A 24,154-nucleotide genomic window follows, 5' to 3' on the forward strand; every position below is an offset into this window, starting at 1 on the left:
GAGCTGAACTTCTAGTAATCATTATTGATTCCTTCCTGACTATAATGTCTTCTGACACAAAATGAACTCCACATTTGTATCACCAGGGACAAAGAAATAAGGCAGAATCGGTGTGAGGTATGTTGTTAGGGCACTCTTGTGGGTTATAAACAAATGGAGCAAAACCACCCTAAATAACACACCTTCATCAGGAATTATAAAGATGTGCCTCTGTCAATGTTTTACGCCCACTGGATTATCAAACAAGAGAGCCATATATATGTCCTCATAGTCTATGAAAACTCCAGAGAGGACACATAACTTTCTCAGCTTGTTATCAGATGGGAGGGGTCTAGTTGAGAGGACACATAACTTACTCAGCTTGTTATCAGATGGGAGGGGTCTAGTTGAGAGGACACATAACTTACTCAGCTTGTTATCAGATGGGAGGGGTCTAGTTGAGAGGACACATAACTTACTCAGCTTGTTATCAGATGGGAGGGGTCTAGTTGAGAGGACACATAACTTACTCAGCTCGTTATCAGATGGGAGGGTTCTATTTACAAAGTCACATAACTTATGTTCTGCTGACTTAAACAATAGCAAAACGGGTTCTTTCCTTAGGGTATACAGGTTGGTGGGCTCATTGTTGCAAAGAAGTTAAATCTCTTAATGAATTAGAATGGAATTCAACTTGTCATAAAAGCTAAATTGTCACTGGCAACATTTTGCACTTGAGTCTTAATAAATTCCCAGAAATTTCTTAATGGCAGAAGTAGATTATAAGTCTGTCTAGTCTACCCTTTTAAATGTATTTAACATTCTGCCTCCACTCCATTCCTACCTGGCTCTTTCCCTTTTTTCCTTTTGCATGTCCATTGAGAATGTCTCTAGGGATTTCCTCTCCACCACCATTTTCAGTAGTCCACTCCATGGGTCCAAACCCTGCTTGTAAAAAAGTACTCTCATGTATCAAGATATTAAGCAATCCCTACAATCTGCTGCCTTGGACCCTCGCTACCCTCTGTCCATCATTTTAAAATGAATTATTTACAGCCACCTAGAATGATCTTGTACACCTGTATTATGTCACCTTTTCCTCTGGTCTCATGTGAAAGGAACTCTAGGTCCTTCAGCCTCTAATCATACTCCCTCCCCTGCATCCCACAGATTGTCCTGGTAACTTTTCCTGCAGTGTTTTCTTTTTAAGAACATCAGAACTACATGCAGAACTCAAGATGTGGTCTGACTAATTGTCTATAGATTGGAAGCATTACCTCTTTGCTTCTGGCTTCTATTTCCATGGGGATGAACCTCATCATTCTGCTTTGCTGTTGGTTCTGGGTTCTCACTCTTAGCTTCAGCCCCCAGTCCAGGTGTGATCCCACAGATCCTTTTCCTGCTCTGTTGCCATTAGTTGCACTCCCGGCTGATACTTAATATGGGGGTTGTTGTAGTGTAAGTGCAGGACTTTGCATTTGTTTACATTGTATCTCCACTAGCACTTTTCAGGTGGACTTGACTACCCATTGTCCACCATACTGTTTTTTAGGCAATATAGCCTCTGCCCTGCTGTTTCCGCTCTCTCTTCAGCAGTTCAAATAGCAGCCATTGAATCATACTCAAAACAGGTATGACCTTATATGCAGATAAGATGCTAATTATCCTTCAAAAAGCTATAAACACTCTCAGGGTGTTACTAGGCATGTACCTAGGAAACCATTAAGAAGCCTAGCCCAAATTCTCAATTGCACCAATGCACTGTCTGGTTAAATGATTTGCCCAAGGTTACACAGTAAGCAAATGAAGGTGAAAGCATTTAAATCCTTTACCCTTGGAACAGGAAGCAGTTCGTTAACAAGTCAGAGCTGTAGTTTGCTGTGCTATCTGCCCAACTAGTATTTTGGGATGTGCTGTCTCACTTTCATTCTCTTTCTGGGTACATAATTAACTTTCTTCAAATCTCTGGCACTAATTCATAGAGACAAAAAGAACAATATGCAAAAACTTACACCTTCCACTAGGTTTCATCTTCCCTTCTCTTCCATGATTAGGAGTTATCTTTTGAAATACTACAGAGGACACTTAAACAATAACTTGTGTGCATGTTTTAAATGTTTTCCCCAGGAACTGGAAAGCTCTTAATCTCTCCAGAGACCATGATCTAATAGACATTGCTAACATATATGAACATAAATTCAGTGCCAGCTTCACCTGCAGGACTTAGATCCAAAACCCTGTCTTGCTTACCAAGACAAAAAATAGTTCCCTGATGAGATCTGGTGATATACTTGGCTGCCTAATTAATAATGTTAAACAGGCCCTTGCAGACCCACTCCTTAAACTGCTTAATATAAGTTTAGTTATTACTTTTGCCCCAGTGATTGGTGCACTGCAGTGGTGATGCCCCAACATAATGGCAGCCTTATAACAAACTCAGATAATTATATATCTATTAGTCTTATAAATCTCATCTGTAAAGCCATGAATCCTGTTATAACTGTCATCATCCACTTTGATACCAAGACTCTTATTAGGCTTGACCTCAACAGTGTTGTTTTGTGAATGGTAGAGCCTGTCTACTGAATATGGCAAAATTATTTAAAAAGGTTACAGAGGATGTAGACAGTGACCATGTGGAACACATGGCATTTTTTGACTCGGCCAAGGCTTCAACATCATTCCCCATCAAACAGATGCCAAATGCTTTAAAAACCAACCCATATGTGGTAGAACGGATAACAGACTACCTGAGAGCAGAACCCACACAGTGTGATTTGCAGGTGCCTCATCAGAAAGTATCAAACTGACCAGTGGTGTCCCTTAAGGCTCAGTGCTGGCACTTCTCCTTTTTGGCATTTACTTCTCAAATCTCCAATCATAGAGCCAAGACCTCTGGCTAACAAAGTCTGCAGATGACTGCAAACTAAGGGCTGTTGTTATGTTACCATATGTTACCGAAACCCTCCACAATGAACTCTCAATAGTAGGCTCCTGGTATGCTAAAATGGGCTCAAACTAAATGCTAAAAAGTGTAGTGTCATCACATTTAGAAGACATCCTCCCTTCTCATACTGTAAAGACAATGCACTACTAAAAACTGAAAATGTAGTCAGGGACATATGAATCAAAGTTGGTAATTCCCTCTTTTTTGGCCATCATATAACAATAGTCATCAGAAAATCCTTTTGTTTAGCACATTACCAAATGGATAATATCAAAGTCTAAACAGGTATTCACTCCCTTATATGCAGCAGTGGTAAGACCAGTTAATGAGTACAATGCCCACTTTGGGATGTATCAAACTAAACATATTAATTAGAAAGACACCAAAGATTCCTTAGCAAAACAATCACAGGAAAAACTCCCTGAGCTATCAAAAGAGTCTGTAAGCTCTATGCCTTCATTTAGTGTCTTACTACTGAAGGGGGATCTCTGTCTTGCTTAGTGTACCATTAGAGACCCAGTAGTCCAGGACCTCCTGTATATCCATAAGGTTAAATGACTCCACCAACATTAGAGCCGGAGACCTAAACAGATAAATAAAACACAGTAGAGAGATAGGTTTATAACCTAGTGCCTATGTAATTTCTGGAATAAACATTCCCTGCATTATAAGCATTGTGACTTATTATTATTATTATTTATTTATTTACATTTGTTGACCAGGAAAATCTGACTGGACACAGGTCCTTTTTCAGCGCAGGCCCAGGGAGAAATCTCCGCAATAAAAACAACAATTAAAAACAACAATTAATTACAAGTTACAACAAGTATAGGTAGGTTTTGTTTAACAAAAGTAGTAAACAGTTATAGTTCAAAATGAAATTAAGTATTTAGTTAAATGGTACAACACTTATATCATTGGTGCCATAAAGACTAGCAAGTATTTTAATAGCTGAGCTAACAGCTATTACCCTTGAATAACAGTGGCTAAGATTACAGCTGAGATATAGGTTTACAAGCAATGTATTTGGCTGCAATCTGAGGTAGTTAGAGGGGTGGAAGAAAGGGATTAGAGAGGTTGGGGTACACATGTTAGAGAGCTTTGTTACAGGGGCATGCCCAGTGTTCTTTTAGATGAGATTTTAGAGCAGCTTTGAAGTTAGTGTGTGATGACACAGAAGTTATAGTGTGAGGAAGGGTATTCCATAATTTTGCTATGGAGTAGAAGTCAACTTCTCCAACAGAGTTCCTGGTTCTAGTTACCTGTAATTGATTTTTTTTGCTGGAGCGTAGTGGTCTGGTGGTATTGTAGGGTTGGAGTAGAATTTGGAGGGAGGGGACTTTTAGAGGATAATTTAGTAGTTTGTGGGTGAGTGAGAGATGGTACCATTGAAAGAAGTGAGGGAGTTCTAGCCAGCCTAGTTCAGTAAGTGAACAAAAACCACACAGTGAACTGCATCAACCGTTTTATTCCACAAACATAAAAAATAATTTTTATTTTTTATGTTTGTGGAATAAAACGGTTGATGCAGTTCACTGTGTGGCTGTTGTTATCTTACTAGTGTTTCATTTCATTTTTGTTAGTTCAGTAAGTGAGGTGCAGTGGTGGCTATGGTAGTTTGCACTAGTGGCAAACCTTGCTATTTTGTTGTAGCAAGCTTCGAGTTTACCTAACTCACTTTGCCTTAGGTTGGTAAACATTGGAGAGGCATAGAGTAGGGTGGAGATACGGTGGCTATTTGCCACTGAAATCTTGGCTGCTTTGGTGAGGAATTGCTTATTTCTGTATAAAGCTCCTAGTTTTTTGTGTACTTTTTTATGGTTAACGAGATGTGGATGTCAAACTTGAGGTTACTGTCAATTTCAACTCCAAGTAGTTTGGTGTGGTCTGTTGGGGGGATAATGGTGTTGTCATTGGCTTTAATATTAAATTAGTGGGTGTTTAGATTGTGTTTGGTGGGTTGGAAGATGAGGAGTTTTGTTTTGTTTGGGTTAAGTATTAATTGTGCATCTGAAAGCCAAGTTTCAACTGAGGAAAAGGCTCAAACATAACCTAGAAGAGGGGATAGGTTTTCACAAATTTACTTTGGGATTGACTAGTATAGCCCTCCTGGAGAATGGAGGTGCAGCCTGAGGAACAATACTAGCAAGGTGTAAACAGTCATTAGACTCACTGGTCTTGGAATTACTGAAAATCTATGAAGGTATAGAAAACAAGTTGTGATTGAAGATGGCAGCATTTTCTAAAGAAAGGTCTGTGCAAGGTAGTCTAAGAAGACAACGCATTTGTAGCCAACAAAATTCTGTCTGACAGCCTGGAACAAAGCCATTCTTTTATTTTTATCATTCTCCAGTCCTGTATCATTTTCCCAAGCCAGAAGCAGATCTTACAATCCCAAAATTAGGGCTCATAGCTTGGAGTGGGGCAGGGGATGTTGGCATTGGGGTGAGGCTGTCATAATGGCTGAGGTCTTTACCTCACAGATACAAGGTATAGGGGTTGATTCTAACTTCTAATCATTGGCTAGGTTTTGCAATAGTCTATAGACTGATGGCCTAGTATTTACCAATGAACCTATGACTGTGGCCTTGAAAGCCACATTACCCAGTTTACACCCCACATTTTTCCCACAACAGAAACTTAAACTCCAACAAACTGAAAATTATATTTCCAGCTGTCATAATAGTTTAGCCATACTTTAAGCTTCTCCCTCTTTTCAATCCAACAAACAGAATTCTTAGCAAGTTTTATAACACTGCAAGTTTAACGTTTTGTAAACGTTAAAAAAGTATACATTTTGAGCCTAGGAATGTCTTCACCAAATAAAAAAATCATCCTTAGGTCAGTACCATCTTTAGAACCTCGATCATTTGTAGTTTTTACCCTTGGCAATACCCTAAACTTTACAGAGTATCCTCCTGACATCCCAGAAAATGAAACAGCACATCATACTCCTATTCTTCTGATAGAATTATACTTCCTTAACCCCATGGAGAAAACTGAGATATATATCAAAACTTCTGCTATCACATTCCTTCAACACTGGAATTAGAACAGTCCAAAACAAACTCTTATGGAAGAATAAATAAACTAGTTCCATTTCCAGTAGCTATCCACTGAAATCCCTTACTGCATTGATTAACATTTTGAAACATACACTAGAAACTACAGAACTTATTTCTCAGTTATGTAAACATGTCAGGCTTTTTCTTATAACTGTCCCACAGTTGTACAGCCAAAGGCATAAAAGCGTACAGCACAATATTCTTAAGAAAGACACGAATCCCAAATTCCAACCAGCTACAAACAAAGTCACTTCATCCCCACTCTGGTAAATCTTCATATGGAAAATCCCATACAGATTGTTGCACACCACATAAACTTGTGCATATTTTCTGCCTTCAGCCCTACATACCAGAGATGCCTTGCAAACATTATTGGCTCTTGAACACACATCTTCTTTGATGGTTGCAGAACATTTCCTTTCTTGCGAAACCTCAAAAATACCCTCCAGCATACCTGGGTCATTCACCTATGTATAAATGCCCCACTAATTCTTAGGGCTACATGCCTTGTTTCTCAATTATCAAAGCGGAAGTGGAAATAAAACAAATCACACTACACTGAAAATCTTATTTTGCCCTCTGGATGAGGGACTATTTACTAGAACTTAGTTATAAAGAAAAGACACAGTCTCAAAACAAGTTGAAATTGCAATGAATGCCTGTAATAAATAATGGTCAGAACCTTCCAGTACCCGCAGGTCTGCTTTCCTTTGTAAAAGTAATGTCTTACTAGCTCCTGTCAAAGCCTTCATATTGTTATCTTTTACAGTAATTCTGTAATATATTTCCTTATCTAAGGCTTCAGCTCTTATGTGGTCTTTTTCTATTGCCTATTCTCTTTTCTCACCTCTGTTCTTTTAAAGTTGCATATCCACTTACATTGTTATCACCTTTAATACAGGATTTGCATAGTCAGTGAGTTTTTACCTATATCATACTATCTCGTTTTTTTATTACTAATAGCTACTGAATGATTAGTATTGTTATCTATGACAAACATTTATTAGTGTACTAGAGCTCATTTTATTCAGTGTAAACCTTATTAGATAGTCCAATGCTATTGCTGTGATTGTGTTTCAAGCAGTTATTGAGATCATGTGTTATTCTTTTGGAAAGCTAATAAACATATCTTTCAAAAAGGGAAACAAGATGGTCTAATTGTTTTCTATTTTCGTTTACAATGCCAACAATTTTTTTTAATTATTAAAGAATACACTCGTGGAGCAAAGCAGTTCTGTCCAGTCTCTGTTTCTTCTTCACACAGTTTGTTCATCCCCATATGTAACATTAAACCTACCACAGAAACTAAATCTGTGATGTTGAAGTGTCAAATATCATCAGAAAAAGTAGTGTTTCTTTTTCCTTGTTGTACAGGATTTATTATATTAATTAAGAAAGGCATTAGTAATGGCATGAATTTTGCCATACTGAAACAATAGTTTTGAGACTTCTATTTTGACATTACCAAATCTGTATCAGAAACATGCTCAGTAGCTATCATACACAGATTTACAAAGAGACAAAAATGCATGTGTCAAAAACACAAGTTAATTTCTTTCTTATTGCAACCCAAAATGCTCTTTAAAACAGGTGTCTTATTTAAGAAAGATAAATAACTTACAAAAACAAATTGTATTATAGTAATAATAATAATAATAACAGTACTCATACTGCTCAGTGGATGGCAATGTGTTTTTTTAATATTCACTGATGCTCATCAACTTAACTAGACGTACAAGTCACATTACCAGTGGGTAACTCCAGCATTATATGAAAATACTAATGAAAAAGAATTAAGTGTATCTGCTGGGACTGTCTGAATACTGCTAAAATTATGCCATGGCATGTAGTACCAATGCAGATGAGATGTGTTTGTCCTAAGCACAATATTCTGCTAATGAGCAACCCATTATGGTATACACACACACACACACACACACACACACACACACACACACTCACACACACTCACACACACACACACACACACACACACACACACACACACACACACACACACACACACAAAGTCAGCAATGCACCCTATGAGAAAATTCAGTAAACTGTACCACTCCCAAAATACTGAAAAATTAATTACAATACTCAGAGCATAACAGCAAAATGAGAAACTTACTGTTACTTCTAGAAAGGATTTTTTCCAGGGGGGGCAAGCCCCCCACATCACCTCAATGTGATCAGCTGTACCCCTACACCCTTTCTATTTTATATAGTAAATCTCAGATTGCTGTACCTTAGAGAAGAGAGTACTCCAAGATACGGCAATTTTGGAGTTATCATATAGTTTCCTATAACTGCATTTTAATTCTCAGTGTTTCAAGAATCATCCAAATAAAACAGCTAAGAGGCAACCACAGCTCAGCAACAAATCCAGTATGAGCAATATATGAAAAAGGAAATACTCCATTTATGTGAAATAAGTAATCCTTTTTCATATATTGCTTCTTTCACATAAACGGAGTATTTCCTTTTTCATATATTGCTCATTTCACATAAACGGAGTATTTCCTTTTTCATATATTGCTCAATAAACGGAGTATTTCCTTTTTCATATATTGCTCATACTGCTTTCACATAAACGGAATATTTCCTTTTTCATATATTGCTCATACTGGATTTGTTGCCGAGCTGTGGTTGCCTCTTAGCAGTTTTATTTAGACTTTTCTGTATTATACTACTCATGAGCCAAGAGGTATTTATTCTGCTGGGAGCGTTTTTATGAATCATACTTATGGTCCTTGAACATACAACAGGAATCTATCTGTCATCCTGGCAAAACACACAGACACAAAGATACACACACACACACACACACACACACACACACACACACACACACACACACACACACACACACACACACATCTTATAATCACACAAGATTGTTGTGTGTATATTAAGATGATCATATACTTCGTAACATCACTCCCTACCAGGAATAAAACAAAAGAATAGCTACTACAAAAAAAAATACTTTTCAGAACAATTAAAAACTACTGGAAACCCAGCAGCCAAAATGATTAAATTTATTTAAAGTAAGACAAAATATTTTGTGAATTCACCTTTCCAAATATTATATACATATAAAAATATTACTTTTCGTAGTTAGACCAGAACAATTGATGTGTTTGCCTCTTTCACTGCAAGTTTGGCATAGGGGTAAATTATTTAAACTTCTGCCACTGTGATTCATATATTTATTTTCCTTCTCTAACAGAAAGTCTGATATGTCCTAAAACTGGTTTCTAATTTGTTGACAGCAAGTACAGCAGTAATTTAATTTTGACCACTAAAATCTCATAGCGATTCCCTTTTAAATGGTACATGCTGAGTTTGCATTTTATTTTCTGTTAACATATAAAACTCTTCGGAGTAATTGGCTAAATAGTTTGCCCTATATTTTAAAAAGAGATAAAACATTGAAGCACAAAAATATTGCAGCCTGTCATCATTAGAGCCCTTCTTTTGAGTCAAATCACACAGTAACAATGTAGCATATTATGTGTTGCCCGTTATTCTGCTCAACTTATACCACTGATATATACTTCAGAGAGGCCAAAACAGGCCAAGAGGGAGATCGTATGAAGTTGGGAAAGAAGCTGTCATGAATACAAGTACCGTGTTCTCTTAGTGACCTTCTGATTTGAAGATGTTTACATTGGACCAACAGTTTCATCATGATTAAGCAATGGTTATGACTGGGGTTGACAGTGGCTGTGTGAAACGAGATACAAAATTACATATTGCTTAGTCAATATGCAAATAATCATAACTAAAAACATATAATGGAATGTTTAATCACAAACATCCATATCATTGCTGCATTATTGATCACACTAACATTCGTGACAATTGTTTTTACAGTGGGACAAGCCCACTGTCAATTTTAAAGTAGGGGCTCTGCCTGCATGCCCCTGTTCACCGTATATACTGACTTTGAACAAAACTTGGAAAAACGAAAAGGTTTAAAATGAAAATAAATCTCACATTTTCCTTCTTCTTCTTCTTCATCTCCTGTGACAAAAAGACAAAGTCCAGTACCTGTGATAAGCCCTATTCCACTGCAGTAAAACATTGAAAACTGATCTTTCATCTGTGATGATTTATAACATGATAACAGCCCGCATGATAATAGTGTTCCTGGGCAAACTTTAATTCCATTGATTATTTTAAATTTTATATTTATAGGTTCATATGTAGATACTAGGCTATCTGCCTAAAGGCATTTATAAGCATAGCCGGAATGTGTTGGCTTTCGCCGCCCCCTTAGATTAGTTCCCTGTGCCTCTGTCCAGCAGAGCCATTGAAGTGATCCCAAGGGTAAACTTTCTGTTTCCCATCCACTTGTCAAGGTTTCTCTTGAAGAGGGTTAGCGAGGAGCTCTGCCTAATGAAGATTGGAATCTTGTTCCAGAGCATGGGAAGTCTCTGGGACAGGAATCGATCCCTCCAGCACATCCTATTTATTGTTGTGGTGAGGTTTAGATCCCTGGAGCAAGTGGGTCAAGGGGATATGGTTTTTATTAGGTGGAGCATATCCATCAATTCTGGGTTGGACATAGCCTTGTATGTCAGGCAGAGATCACCTCTGAGTAGGCGGTATGTAACCGAGTACAGCTGGAGTTTCTTCAGTCGAGCTGCATAGGGCATCTGCTTGAGGCCAGTGATCCTCTTGGTGAGGTACTTCTGTGGTCTTTCCAGTTGTTGCAGGTGTCTTGTAAGGTACATCCCAAATGGGGCATTGCACTCTATGATGGGTCTGATGAGTGATGTGTACAGGGGCCCGATGACCTCTTTCGATCTGGATACAAACCCTTTTGTGATTAGCTGGGCGACATAGAAGGATTTTCTAACCACTTTGGCAATGTGATTATCAATTGGAGAGGTTACTATCTACTTGGGTCCCCAGATCTTTTATTATGTCTTCCATATTTAGGGGGATACCAACTATATGGTAGTTTGTGGGTACTTTGATTTTTCCAAAGGGGATGACTATGCACTTTTTGGAATTTAGCTTGAGGCCATGGTTTTGACACCAAGTATCTGTCTCAGTGAGACCCTTTTGGAGGATGTCTGTGTCAGTTGAAGAGTCATTTATAGCCCCTAGTTTTCAGTCGTCTGCAAACTTGGTCAGCCATAGTCCTCCTGTGCTTGCCTGTACCTCTGAGAAGTATATGCCGAACAGGAGGGGTTTGAGGACTGAGCCCTGGGGAACACCACTTGTAACCAGTTTAGAGTCAGACCTAGCTCCTGCAACTCTTACCATGTGGGTTCTGTCTGTGAGCCAATTGGCAACCCATCTTGTGACGTAGGGGTTTATGTTCAGGCTGGTGAGCTTATCCATAATACCTGAGTGGGGAATGGTGTTGAAGGCCTTTGCAAGGTCTAGGTAGGCTGTGTGGACCACCTTTCCCTTGTCTATAGCCTTGGTAACTGTCTCAAAGAAGTCCACCAGGTTTAGGAGGCATGATCTGCCCTTAACAAAGCCGAACTGGGTAGGGTCCAGTGTTTGGAGGTTCCCAATGTCTCTGTTAATGAGCTCCATGATGATGCACTCCATAGCTTTGCAGACCAAGCTAGTCAGGCTTATAGGGTGATAGTTCCCAGGTTCCATTGTGGCTCCACGTTCGTAGAGCAGAATAACTGTTGTTGTGCACCACTCTGTGGGCATGTAGCCTGTGAAGAGGCTGAGTTTAAACAGTGTGTTTAGGTGAGGGGTTAGTTCATCTTTGAGCTTGTGTAAGACGCAGCCTAGGACACTGTCCAGTCCCATTGATGCTGTGTTTTTTGACTTTGGAGAGGGCTGTTTTAACCTGAGTGTCTGGGATTTCAGGGGCACTACATTCTTCATGCGTAAATGGGCGTGCCTTCATTGAAGGTTGACCGTTGAGCTGGCACCTCGGCGTTCGTGAAAATCTACTGCCAATCATTAGGAGTTCCGTTGTGGTGATCCCTAACTGGAAAAAGCTGAAAGACAACAACAATAACATTCTTCTGATATAGTTATGGGCCCTTTTGGGGGTGAGAGGGGGGTGAAGATTGCACTGAACCTGTCTGCCAGGATGTTGGCTATATCTGTCGGTTCAGTGTATTTTGTGCCATTCTGCCCTATCTCCAAGCAGATCTGAGAATTGCCACTTAGATTCTTGACATAGCTAAAGAATGCCTTGTGGTTATCTTTGGAGTCCATGGCAATTTTTCTTTGAAAGCTAGCCTTGGATGATTCTATGAGGGAATGTAGTTTCTTACTGATACTGATCAGGGATGTTTTCCCTTCTTGGGATTTTACTCTTTTCTGTACTAGTTTCCTCCTTCTATTGTATAGCTTGTTTATGGCAGGGGTCCACCAGATTGGCTTTCTTTTCTTGGAGGAGTGAGTCTTGGTATTGTTTGGGATAGCATGATCCATACATTCTTGTAGGGCCCATAGAGTGCATTAGTAAAGGATTTTGCTGCTTGGACAGCATTATCTTTTAGCATGGGGGCTTTAAAACTTTCCACCTCGGTCTTAAGTAACGTGAAGTTTGTTTTTGAAAAGTTTTTCACAGTGGTTTCTTTGACCGGGGGTGGTGGCAGAATGTGGATATCCAGAGTGATTAGTTTATGGTCAGATCTAACCAGCGAGGGGTTGATCTTCGGTGTGGAACACCGGTCGCCCATGTTGGTGATGACCAGGTCCAGTATGTTGTCACCTCTGGTGGGGGTGTTGACCAGTTGATCCAGGGCATTTGAGTTTATAAATTCTAGGAAATGTTGGGCAAGGGAGTTTGTACTTGAGTAGTTCTCCCAGTTAATGTTTGGGTAATTGAAATCACAAAATATCAGGGTTTTTGGTAGGACCTTTATGTTTTCCAGTGTTTCCAGGAATGCGGAGTGGGGGTCCTGGGACATAGTGGGTGATCTATAGCAAGCTATAATTTGAATAGTAGTTTTGCCCATTGTTAGTTGCATGTGGATGATATCTGAAGCATCGTGCTGTGCCACTAACCTGGAGGTGTGGGCATCCTTGATGAATATGGATACTCCCCCACCTTTTGTATTTCGATCCGGGTTTTGTGGCCGAAATGTATGGTATGAGTTGTAGCCTGGTAGTGCTGCAGTGCTCTCTGGAGCCGTAAGCCAGGTTTCTGTTACTGCACATATATCAATTTTCTCCATACTGAGGAGTGCCTTGAGTACGTGCATTTTGAGGTTTAGACTTCTGGCATTGAGTAGCATTACCTTCAGTTTTTTGTTACTTGTGCTATTTACAGTGGTGGGTTTGTCTTTTAAGCCTTGCCTAAAAAAGGCACTATGGGGGTGGCATGAGCCTTGGCCAGTGTTCAAAAGCCTAAGGGTGACAGGTGCAAGCCGTCTCTAGCAAAGCAGTGTGGCTTGCCGAGCATGTCATCCCAGGCTGACAGACACTGGATCCCCTTTGAATGACACCAGAAGTTTAGCCAATTGTTGAAATTGATATTTTTTTCTCTATACCATGCTATCATTCTTGGTGAGGGCAGGATGCTACTCAGGGTCAGGGTCATACCGGCCTGGGCTATGTGATCAGAGAGCTCCTCCATGTCTCTTTTCATGTAGTCCAGGGAGGTATGGCTCAGGTCATTCACACCAACATGAACAATCACAGAGTCATATTTGTACTTGTTCTGGAGTGACCTTAGTGCTTGTGTTATGTGGCGGATCTTGGCACCTGACAGGCAGCTAACAGTAACCTTCTTCTTGTTCAGCCTAGTGAGTAGGACGTCAGTGTGCCTGACTATAGAGTCACCCATTACTAGTGTGTTGGGTATGTTATTTTGCTTTAAGCGCTGTGATTGTGTGGCACACTGGTTTTGTGAAGCATGTGTTTCATGGTTTGTGTTGGGGGTGGAGGTTGCTTGGATGTCTACTTTGGAGGTCTTTGTTACTTTTGCAGATTTTTATTTAAAGCCTCCGAATATGTTTCCATGTATTTATGTGTGTTTTTTGCCGGTGCTGGTTTCATAGGTCTATGTGAGACTGGTGGTGTGATGCAAGTAATTCCCTTCTCCTCTTGACTGCCTGGTCCAGTCTTGGATTGAGAGAGCTTAGCTTCCAGTTTGGCTGTATAATTGCAGCTCTCGCATGTATTAGTGTTTGGTGGAAGGAGGGGAGGGTTGTCTGTGTACATGAAGCAATTGTAACATTGCCTCAAAATGCCCAGATTCACCAGTTGGACTGGAGAGTACACCTGAAACTGCCCTTTGGACATGCCTGGATAGGTACAGTGAACTGTTTTACTGATTGGCTGGTCAGGTCGAATAGAGAGCCTTGTCATTCTGTACAGTATAGGGGGTCTAGGGATAAGGTTTATTAGTGCTTGATATGAGTTTTGAGCAAGTGCCGGGATGAGAAGTGAATGGTTTGAGTGCTTAACTTGAAAGTTTGTCTAGTTCCAAGGGAAAATATGAAGAGTAGACTTTGTGGAGCTGGGAATAGTTATACCCTAGCTAACTGGTGCTGCCTGGCACGCAAAACCGCGCAAATGCAGGTTTTTTAGCAGGGAAATGAAAGAGATAGAAATTAGCCCAAAATGGCCAATAAACTACTAATTTCTGGGCTGAAACCACTCCTCCAGTGACAGATAGGCTGCTCAAAGCTCCCTCTCTCACAGTGAACAGAGAAACTTCCTTCTATCCAAGTAAGGTATGGGCAAACACAGAAACTTGAAACACAGCCCTGAATTCAGCACTAACCTGAATACTGGACTATACTAGCTTAAAAAGGCGGGATAGCAAGTATATCTTTTTTGTTTTTTTCAGAAAATAAAGCAGATACAATAAAAAAAAAACACTTTAAATGCACAGAAATGGCTATCACACTTAAGTGTGTAGCCTACAATAGTTAAACAGGTAATTTAAACATAAAAACAACTTTGTTAAAGTGCAGGCACTAAACTTTTTAGGCGGAATTAGCTAATTTCTGGGCCGAAACCACTCCTCCAGGGACAGATAGGCTGCTCAAAGCTTCCTCTCTCACAGGGAACAGAGAAACTTCCTTCTATCCAAGTAAGGTATGGACAAACACAGAAACTAGTAACACAGCCCTAAATTCAGCACTAACCTGAAAACTGGACTATACTAGCTTAGAAAAGTGGGAAAACAAGTATTTATTTTTTGTTTTTTTTTCAGAAAATAAAGCAGATACAATAAAAAACACTTTAAATGCACGTAAATGGCTATCACACTTCAGTGTGTAGCCTACAACAGTTAAATAGGTAATTTAAACCCAAAAATGACTTTGTTAAAGTGCAGGCAGTAAAATAAGTGCAATATGTAGCTGAAACAAGCTTTTTAAATCACAGAAACTCTAGAAAATCGGCGTTTTAGGTGGAATTAGCTAAAGGCAGCAAGAAAATGCAGAAAAATGATACTTAATCACTCAAAAGTCTCTCTTTTGTCTCTTTGCTGCTGTAGGACTCTGCAGGACACCAGTCAGAAGCTTGCAGAGCTGTATACTAGTGCAAAAACCTTGGAAATGTGGGTTTTATAGCAGGGAAATGAAAGAGATAGAAATTAGCCCAAAATGGCCAATAAACTACTAATTTCTGGGCTGAATCCACTCCTCCAGGGACAGATAGGCTGCTCAAAGCTCCCTCTCTCACAGTGAATAGAGAAACTTCCATCTATCCAAGTAAGGTATGGGCAAACACAGAGACTTGTAACACAGCCCTGAACTCAGCACTAACCTGAACACTGGACTATACTAGCTTAGAAAGGCAGGAAAACAAGTATATATTTTTTTGTTTTTTTCAGGAAATAAAGCAGATACAATAAAAAAAAACATTTTAAATGCACAGAAATGGCTATCACACTTGAGTGTGTAGCCTACAACAGTTAAACAGGTAATTTAAACACAAAAACAACATTGTTAAAGTGCAGGCAGTAAAATGAGTACAATATGTAGCTGAAACAAGCTTTTTATGTCACAGAAACTCTAGAAAATCTGTGTTTTAGGCGGAATTAGCGAAAGGCAGCAAGAAAATGCAGAAAAATGATACTTAATCACTCCAAAGTCTCTCTTTTGTCTCTCTGTTGCTGTAGAACTCTGCAGGGCACCAGGCAGGAGCTTGCTGAGCTGTATACTATATATTCCATGCTTTACTTATGTTATATTCTAACTGCTTTTGGAGCTTTTCTCCCCGGGCCGCCACTGAAAATGGGCTCTGCTTGGCCCAGTGGACTTCCACAGTCATCACACTGGAAAATACTTGAGATATACACAATCAAAAGGTGGCAGCTCAGCATTTGGCATTAGAGCAACTGATTTAATGTCATTCAAGCAAAGTTAATTTGGTGAAATGTATGTTTGTAAAACATGATGAATAAATTGTGTTGTACAGAATTTCTTAGTCAATGAATATGTGTGTGTGTGTGTGTGTGTGTGTGTGTGTGTGTGTGTGTGTGTGTGTGTGTGTGTGTGTTGTGTGCGTGTGTGTGCATGCATTTTTGTGTTTGTGTGCGTGTGTGTCTGCATGTGCGTGCATCTGTGTGGCTGTGTGCTGTGTGTTATCAGGTATACAAAGTAGTATTTGCTGAAATATAATTCAGTGAAACCCTTTTACTAAAAACACAAATGAAAGTCTGTATGCCAAAACATATTACACTGCAAATAGTAAAAACAGAAAAAGGAAAATACTTTCGTACAAAAACATGTGTGCTATTTATTGGCAGGTTTCTTGCACCTCTCCCTGTGTAGGAGGGAGGGGATGATCTATGCTCCTTCTCCACATAGTTATTATTCTAATTTCAGGATCACCAAACTTTCCAAAGATAGTTTGCTTTGTTATCTGCAAAAAAACAAACAGCTGAATTTACTTCAAACTACATACACCTCAGGGTAAGAATATTAAGTATAAGAATGAATTGTAGGTAAAGTAGACCAAAAACTCTTACAGTAGTCCAAGAAATTTTATCAGTAATCCAAGAATGTTTATGCATCAGTAAATCTAAACAGCCAGCTAACACTAGGTCAGAGATCAAACTTTACTCCAGAAAATAAATAAGACAAGGAAGAGAGAGGAATTTGCCATGCAGCAACTACACCTTCTCTAGACCAAACTCCGTCTCCAAGTTAAGCAGTGTGGCAAGTTGTCTGCCTTTAAAAAGGAGCTGGACAGCTGGATGGGCATTCATGAATTCACTCCTGATATGACTGGCTTAACCCTCCTTATGAAGACAGGCAGGAAGTAACAGTGAGTACTGTGAGTGTTGGTATATTAGGGGGTGCAGTAGGATTCCACCTTGCATAGCATATACTGTTAGCTGTAACCATTTACTCTTTCATTATTGTTTTTAGTATTATGTGTTTACACACTAGGTCTTTCAGATATTCTTAGATTCAGTAAAATATTTTCATTGAATTGTGTTACAGTAAATTTTTCCTTTAGGTAATGAAATTAAAATTATTCCTTTGGATTGCTCATAGTAAAACACTGGAGGTGTAGCCAGCCAAAAGTGGTTATACTTGGGGGGAAATGCAGCATGCTTATGAAAGCAATTGAAATCTTTCTATCATGGAAATGAGAGTGGATCTGAATTGTCGGTGGCAGGGGTAGCAGGGTTTATACATTAATAAGAAGCTGAATACAAAATAGATTATAATGGGGAAAGAGTCTTCATTTAAATTACAGTCAAATATCACAGGCTTTCAAATAAGAAAATGATTAGTCTTGTGGCACTGTGTAAAAAATGAAATCTTTTCTATTAAAAAATAATCATTGCAGTTTTTATCTCTAGACAATTTCTGTTACTTCTTCACAGAGAGTGGAGTTATACTCTAAAAAGTAACTGTTTACATGGAACAGTCTACTTAAAAATGTAGTTAAAACTATTGTTTGTAATATATCATAAATCTTTTGGCTTTCAAAATAATATTTTTATTATTCTAGATGCTCATGCCTATTGTGATTTTTCATCCATAAGAATCTCACATCCAGATAATGTTCATTAGATGTAGCTCACAACAAACACCTTATCATATTCCTTTTTTCTCAGGAGGCAGCTGTTCCATTGCCTCTGTCCCTAGAATATCCACATACATTGTCTAGAAATGTTGCTAGAAATTTTCTTTTCACAGCTACTGCCCTGTATTGTAAGGACTCTCAGAAGGCCTTTTTGTTATTAGAATGTGGAAGGTGCCAAATAACATTATATGCAACTTCTATAATGTGTAATTATATGACTTATGTTCAAGGGATTCTAATACATTTTAAGAAGGCATGTATGCAAAACCAGAATAACATCAGAAGAAAATTTCTTTTCTGAGAACTAGTACTACTGTCATTGGAATAATTGTCCTTATCAGGTCTGTGGCAACATGGCTCTGATACCTATGTAAATCCAACTATAATGCTCCAACTCTAATTCCCCTTATAGTTTTCCTATGAACAATCAAGGGACTGTTGATATATGATCTCTTACACATATGTAATGAATGGCTTTTACAGGCATAACACACTGAATGTCTGCTCAATTTGTATACATTCAGTTTCGTGCAAATAAAGGTTTATATTTCTGTTTGTGGTGGGAAAAAATACATATCCAGAATATACTGTACTGACCTGGCACTACATAAGAAGAAAATATTCTATTTATTTCTCCACCATTGTCTCCTTTTCTGACAATGGAAATCTCACCACCACCAAAAATACCTGTACACACAAGGCAGTGTGTACCATATAGAAATGTTTTCTGTAGTTTGCAACAGATTTTAACACCTAAAGTGACACAGACTGCAGTACAACCAATCAGTTAGACAATCAGACAATAAATCAACAAATATCTAAATGCATTTAAATTCAAATAAAAAGTAATAAACGAAAAATGATAAGATTCCTAGTAAAGTATATACAATGTGTCATACAGTATAATAACAAATATATAACACTGTAATAAATAGCTGTCTGCCATGGGATAACCACTCTTAATAAGACAAATGAGGATATGTCAGTCATAATGATGACAGCCCACAGTATGTTGCTGTGTGTTAGTTTATGTTATACTGCAAATGGTTTAGTTCTGGACTGAAAACTGCTCATTAATCAAGGTGGAAGTTCTATCTGTATGTAGGACTATGTACTGCAGGCAGCACCTGGCAGGAAGCCAGAATGCCAAAATGTCAAGTTTTGCATAGAGGTGGAGCTGTACTGCAGACATGAGGAATGTTCATAGGTTCATACTAGGCTATCTGCCCTAGGGTATTTATAAGCCTAGCCAGAGTGTTTTTGGCTTTCGCCACCCATTTTAAATTAATTTTGCTATGCCCTTTTTTGAGGTTAGTATACTGTGCCTCTGTCTAACAGTGACACAGAAGTGATACCCGGGGTAAACCTACGATCCCCCATCCACTCATCAAGATTCCTCTTGAAGAGAGTCAATGAGGGACTCTGCCTAACCTGGACTGGTATTTTATTCCAGAGTGAAGGGAGCCTCTGGGTTATGAATCTGTCCCTCCAGCATGTCCTATTTATTTCAGTGCTGAGGTTCAAGTCTCTCGAGTGCGTAGCTCGATGGGATTTGGATTTTCTGAGGTGCAGCATGTCCATTAATTCCGGGTTGGACATGGCTTCATCGTCAGGCACAGATCGCCTCTGAGCAGGCGGTATGCCACTGAGTAGAGCTGGAGTTTCTTTAACTGGGCAACATATGGCATCTGTTTGAGCCCTTTGATCCTCTTGGTGAGGTACTTTTGGGGTCTTTCCAGTTGCTGCAGGTGTCTGGTAAGGTACATCCCAAAGGGCATTGTACTCAATTATGGGCCTGATGAGGGATGAGTAAAGGGGCACAATGACCTCCCCTGATCTAGATGTGAATCCCTTCATGATTAGGTGGGCTATATAAAATGTTTTTCTAACCACTTTGGCCACGTGGTTGTCAAGTGAGAGATTGCTATCAACTTGGGTCCCCAGGTCCCTAATTACTTCTTCCGTACTTAATGGATTACCACTTATGTGGTAATTTGTGGGCACTTTGTTTTTGCCAAAGGGGATGACTATACACTTTTTGGCATTTAGCTTGAGGCCATGGCTCTGGCACCAGTTGTCTGTTTCTATGAGGCCCTTTTGGAGGATGCTTGTGTCGGCTGGAGAGTCGATTATGGCGCCCAGTTTGCAGTCATCTGAGACCTTGGTCAGCCACAGTCCTTCCGTGTTGGCCTGTACCTCTGAGAAATATATACCGAACAAGAGAGGTCCCAGGATTTAGCCTTGTGGGATGCCACTTGTAACTGGTTTGGAGTCTGACATGGCTCCAGCAATTCTAACCATGTGGGTTCTGTCCTTGAGCCAGTTTGTAACCCATCTAGTGACATAGGGGTTTATATTTAAGCTGGTGAGCTTATCTATAATGCCCGAGTGGGGTATTGTATCGAAGGCTTTTGCGAGGTCCAGGTAGGCTGTGTGGACCACCTTCCCCTCGTCAATGGCCTTGGTGACTGTTTCAAAAAAATCAACCAAGTTTAAGAGGCAGGATCTGCCCTTAACAAAGCCGAACTGGGTAGGATACAGTGTCTGTAGGTCCCCAATATCTTTATTTATAAGGTCCATGATGATCCTTTCCATAGCTTTGCAGACCAAGCTAGTCAGGCTTATGGGGCGATAGTTTCCAGGATCCATTGAGGCACTACCTTTGTGGAGAGGGACCACCGTTGCTGTACGCCACTCTTCGGGTACATATCCTGTAGTAACGCTGAGATTGAACAGTAGTTTTATGCTTGGGATTAGCTCTTCTTGGAGTTCATGTAGGACGCAGCCCGGCTGTGTGTGAGTGTTGGTCAGCCTGGGTCCACACACATGCGTGGTTCAGTGTAATGTCAGCCATAAGCCAAACTACTGTTGGAATGGTTCACTATGTGTCTTTTTCAAAAATAAATTACTTCTCTGGTGAGCTAATAGCTCTGCAGAGCCATCCATAATGTTATATGTGAAAAGTGCAGGTGTGATGGTCATGCTGCTCCATAGGTGAAGGCTGGAATCCATGGCCATGCAGGTCCATCTGTATGTCAGAACTGGCACCCTGCAGGAAGCTGCTGCAATAGAGAACATCAGATGGAGTCAGCAGCCCCTCTAAGTTCTCAAGTAAGTTTGGGCTATGCTCAGAATAGACAAAGAGATTCATTAACATAGAATGTTACATAGCCTAGTACCTCGGGCAGATAGCCTAGTATCTACCTATGAACCTATAATAAATGGGGTGGCGAAAACCGACACACTCTGGCTAGGCTTATAAATGCCCTCGGTCAGATAGCCTAGTACCTACCTACCTATAATCTCAGTACCTGTCTCTGGCAAAGTGGGACTCCCTTCAATTCAATACTGAGGGGCATTACTACATCATCAGAAAGTTCCACCAGATGACGTAGAATCAAGACGTAAATGGAGAGCTGAATAACATGCAGTACTTAAAAATACAATTTTTCTTTAATTAACATTGACCCACTGATGTGATTAAGGTAAAAATGACATATGCCGGAACTGGAAAGCCCACTTTACATGTTAAGAGCATAATTACAGCAAAAAAAGAAATGGTAAAAATCTGCACATGAACTGTAGAGGTATATTACATACATACCCATTTGTGACCACTGTAATCCCCAGAAAATTGAACAGAAAATTGGTATGTAGGAATCTCATCATACCAGTGATAAAATCTGACACAACTAAAAGAAATTTGTTTTCCTGGTAGCAAGGACCATTATTTGGAATAGATTCTGCACAGAAAAGTAGGTTGTGAAGTATTAACCTGAGACCCATCATGCTATTAAGTCTAGAGCTTTAAAACTCAGATACAGAATGCTTCCTTACTATTGTATTACCAGTTTAAGGAGGCAGGCTAATAGGATTTGATGCTGATTTCTTATATTAAAAAGAGATGTGTTGGTAAGTAAGCAGCAACTAATCTGATTATTCTCTCATTTACCATCTTAACAAATTTGATATTTAAAATATTAAAGCATAATGACTTCACAGTCTTTATTCCATCTAACGGAAAAGGTATTGTTCATCATTTCTTCGCCTACAGCAGAAAAGTGGACGATAAGCATTCCAGTACTTCTTTCCTGTGCTGTGAGATGACTTATTGGTCCATCCCCACTCATGGTAGCTTATGAGTTCTCTACTTTGCTTGTCTGCTAGTGTGTTTTGCTTACATGGAGCTAATGATATAAATAGTAACTTCACATAAGTACTTGTTCCAAAATTATCCATGTTAATTTGCAAACGTGGATAAGGATGACTCTTTTTTACATACCACATCACAGTTGTATAGTTTGCAGTGTTTCCATGGTCTCTGGTTTCAGGAATAGCTTGAAGGGTGACAGAGCTTGACAAATAGCTAGCTTTACTTTAATGTTTATGAGTTGCCTTCTCTGAGCTGGGGACAACAGACCTTGTATGTTTAGTCCTTGGAGATGGCATGCAAACATGATCCAATTAATGAATCCATAATAAACTTCTTATGTTCAGTTTGAAGCAAACAGAGAGAGAGAGAGAGAGAGATCTTAGTTGAATGACAAAAGTTACTCCTTTTCCATCACCCTCCCGTTTAACTCCTCCAGTGAACCTTGGTAGGCTGAGATGTAGTCAGAGTTACATCCCTTCACCAAAGCTGGAAGTAGTGGAAGAATGCAGGCAAAAGGATGGAACTCCTCATTTCATAATTTCCTGAAATATCAGCCTCATCTTCTCAGATTTTCTGGTTTTAGGAACAATGGGGATAGATGAGTACTTATAGCACAGAGCTTTAAAAATCACTCTTGCTGTCAGCCATTTCTATTGTGAAATATGGAGAAAAATGTCTACATTCACCTGCAATCTGTTTTAATAAGGATGTATAAAGGCATTTGTGTCTAAAATAGCTCTTAGAGACCTTTTTAACAAAACAGAGGTCAGATAAGTTTTCTGAAATCTGTGTAAACTAAACACTGTAACTTTGGATACCCTGATAAATTTCTAGATGAAGGTTTTTTAGGGTGTTGTTTTCAATTATGTAAGCATTCAGATAAGGCTAAGTGGGTATTTTGATCACTCTCAGATGAGTAATGATTTGTGTTAGATACATTATAAATACTCTAGGTGCAGCAGAAAAGTTATTTGGCAAGGAGTGAACTGATAGTTGGAATCTGCCTCCTGGAAACTGAGAAACCATCTGTGTGCCTTGTGAATGAGAGCATGCAGATGTACAAAGTTACCAGAGAAGTACCCTGAAGTAAGAGATGTAGAAATGGTGGAAGTGCCAAAATACTGTTTTTATGAATGTATTCAAGGATGGGAGAGTTGAGGTACCCAACTAATTTGATATCATAACCCTTCTACTTCAGGACATGCAGTAGATATGGCATTGGTTTCCTTCAGCAGTTGTTCAAAATTGAGACAATTCACTTAGTGACCGTGTCAAAACAAGGGACTTTGTATGATTATATGATCTTTCTAGATCCAAAAACAGAAGACCACTGGAGGCCTATCTTACATCTCTTAATAGTGAACATATTCTTGTCTTCTTGTTGCTAGTGTAATAGATGAATTCTTTTGCTGCCAAAGATGCCTACAGAGACATGCGGTTAAGTGACTTGTCAAACCTCTCCTGATACCTCCAGCATAGAAAGCATGCTGGCTGATAGGTTACTTTAAACTGTCTATGTTTTGCAACTGTCCTTCTTGTGGTCTGAGTTGTGGCAAAAACAGCCTTAAAAGGATCGGTTCACTGCCTGGAAAAACAAATGGGTAAATAAATGCAGCTGAAAAATTATTGACTCACGGAATCTCTTATGCTGAAAATTTATTTTTGACTACTTATTTTACATGTTGTTTTGATAAAAGCTGCATATAAATTGTTTTACTTCTAGGTAATGTGCACTTATTACCGAAAGTAGAATAAAATGGAGTAAAATGGAGACATCAGTTGTTTCCATTAAACATTATTGAGAATTGAATGATGAATGAAAGACAACGTATCTGTAGACAAATTCTGTTATATACAATGGATGTCACAGCACCATTGCTGTCCTTATTGCCATCATTTGTATGATCAGACAGAACAGAGCAGAGAAAATAATGGGTCAGTTGGACAATGGGATGCACCGAATGGCAAGACAGGAAGGACAGAAAATTATGTTTAAGCTTTAGCCATCTGTAT

General features: G+C 39.3%; 1 protein-coding gene across 2 annotated transcripts in view; it reads right to left on the reverse strand.

Annotated features, from left to right (window-relative positions):
• LOC122796627 (serpin B5-like) overlaps nucleotides 1-24,154 on the reverse strand; it is a 411,192-nt gene that overhangs the window by 326,156 nt on the left and 60,882 nt on the right. The window contains exon 1 of one of the 2 annotated variants that reach the window (XM_044065249.1): nucleotides 16,670-16,795. The exons of the other annotated variant lie outside the window; for it this stretch is intronic. Coding sequence (XP_043921184.1) covers nucleotides 16,670-16,677 — 8 coding nt within the window. The 5' untranslated portion in view covers nucleotides 16,678-16,795. Of the gene's footprint in view, nucleotides 1-16,669; nucleotides 16,796-24,154 lie in introns of those variants that run through there. 2 annotated transcript variants of the gene reach the window in all.

This window comes from Protopterus annectens, chromosome 3.part0 (assembly GCF_019279795.1).
Source record: "Protopterus annectens isolate FY-2018-M chromosome 3.part0, PAN1.0, whole genome shotgun sequence".
In the NCBI taxonomy this organism is placed as follows: domain Eukaryota; kingdom Metazoa; phylum Chordata; order Ceratodontiformes; family Protopteridae; genus Protopterus; species Protopterus annectens.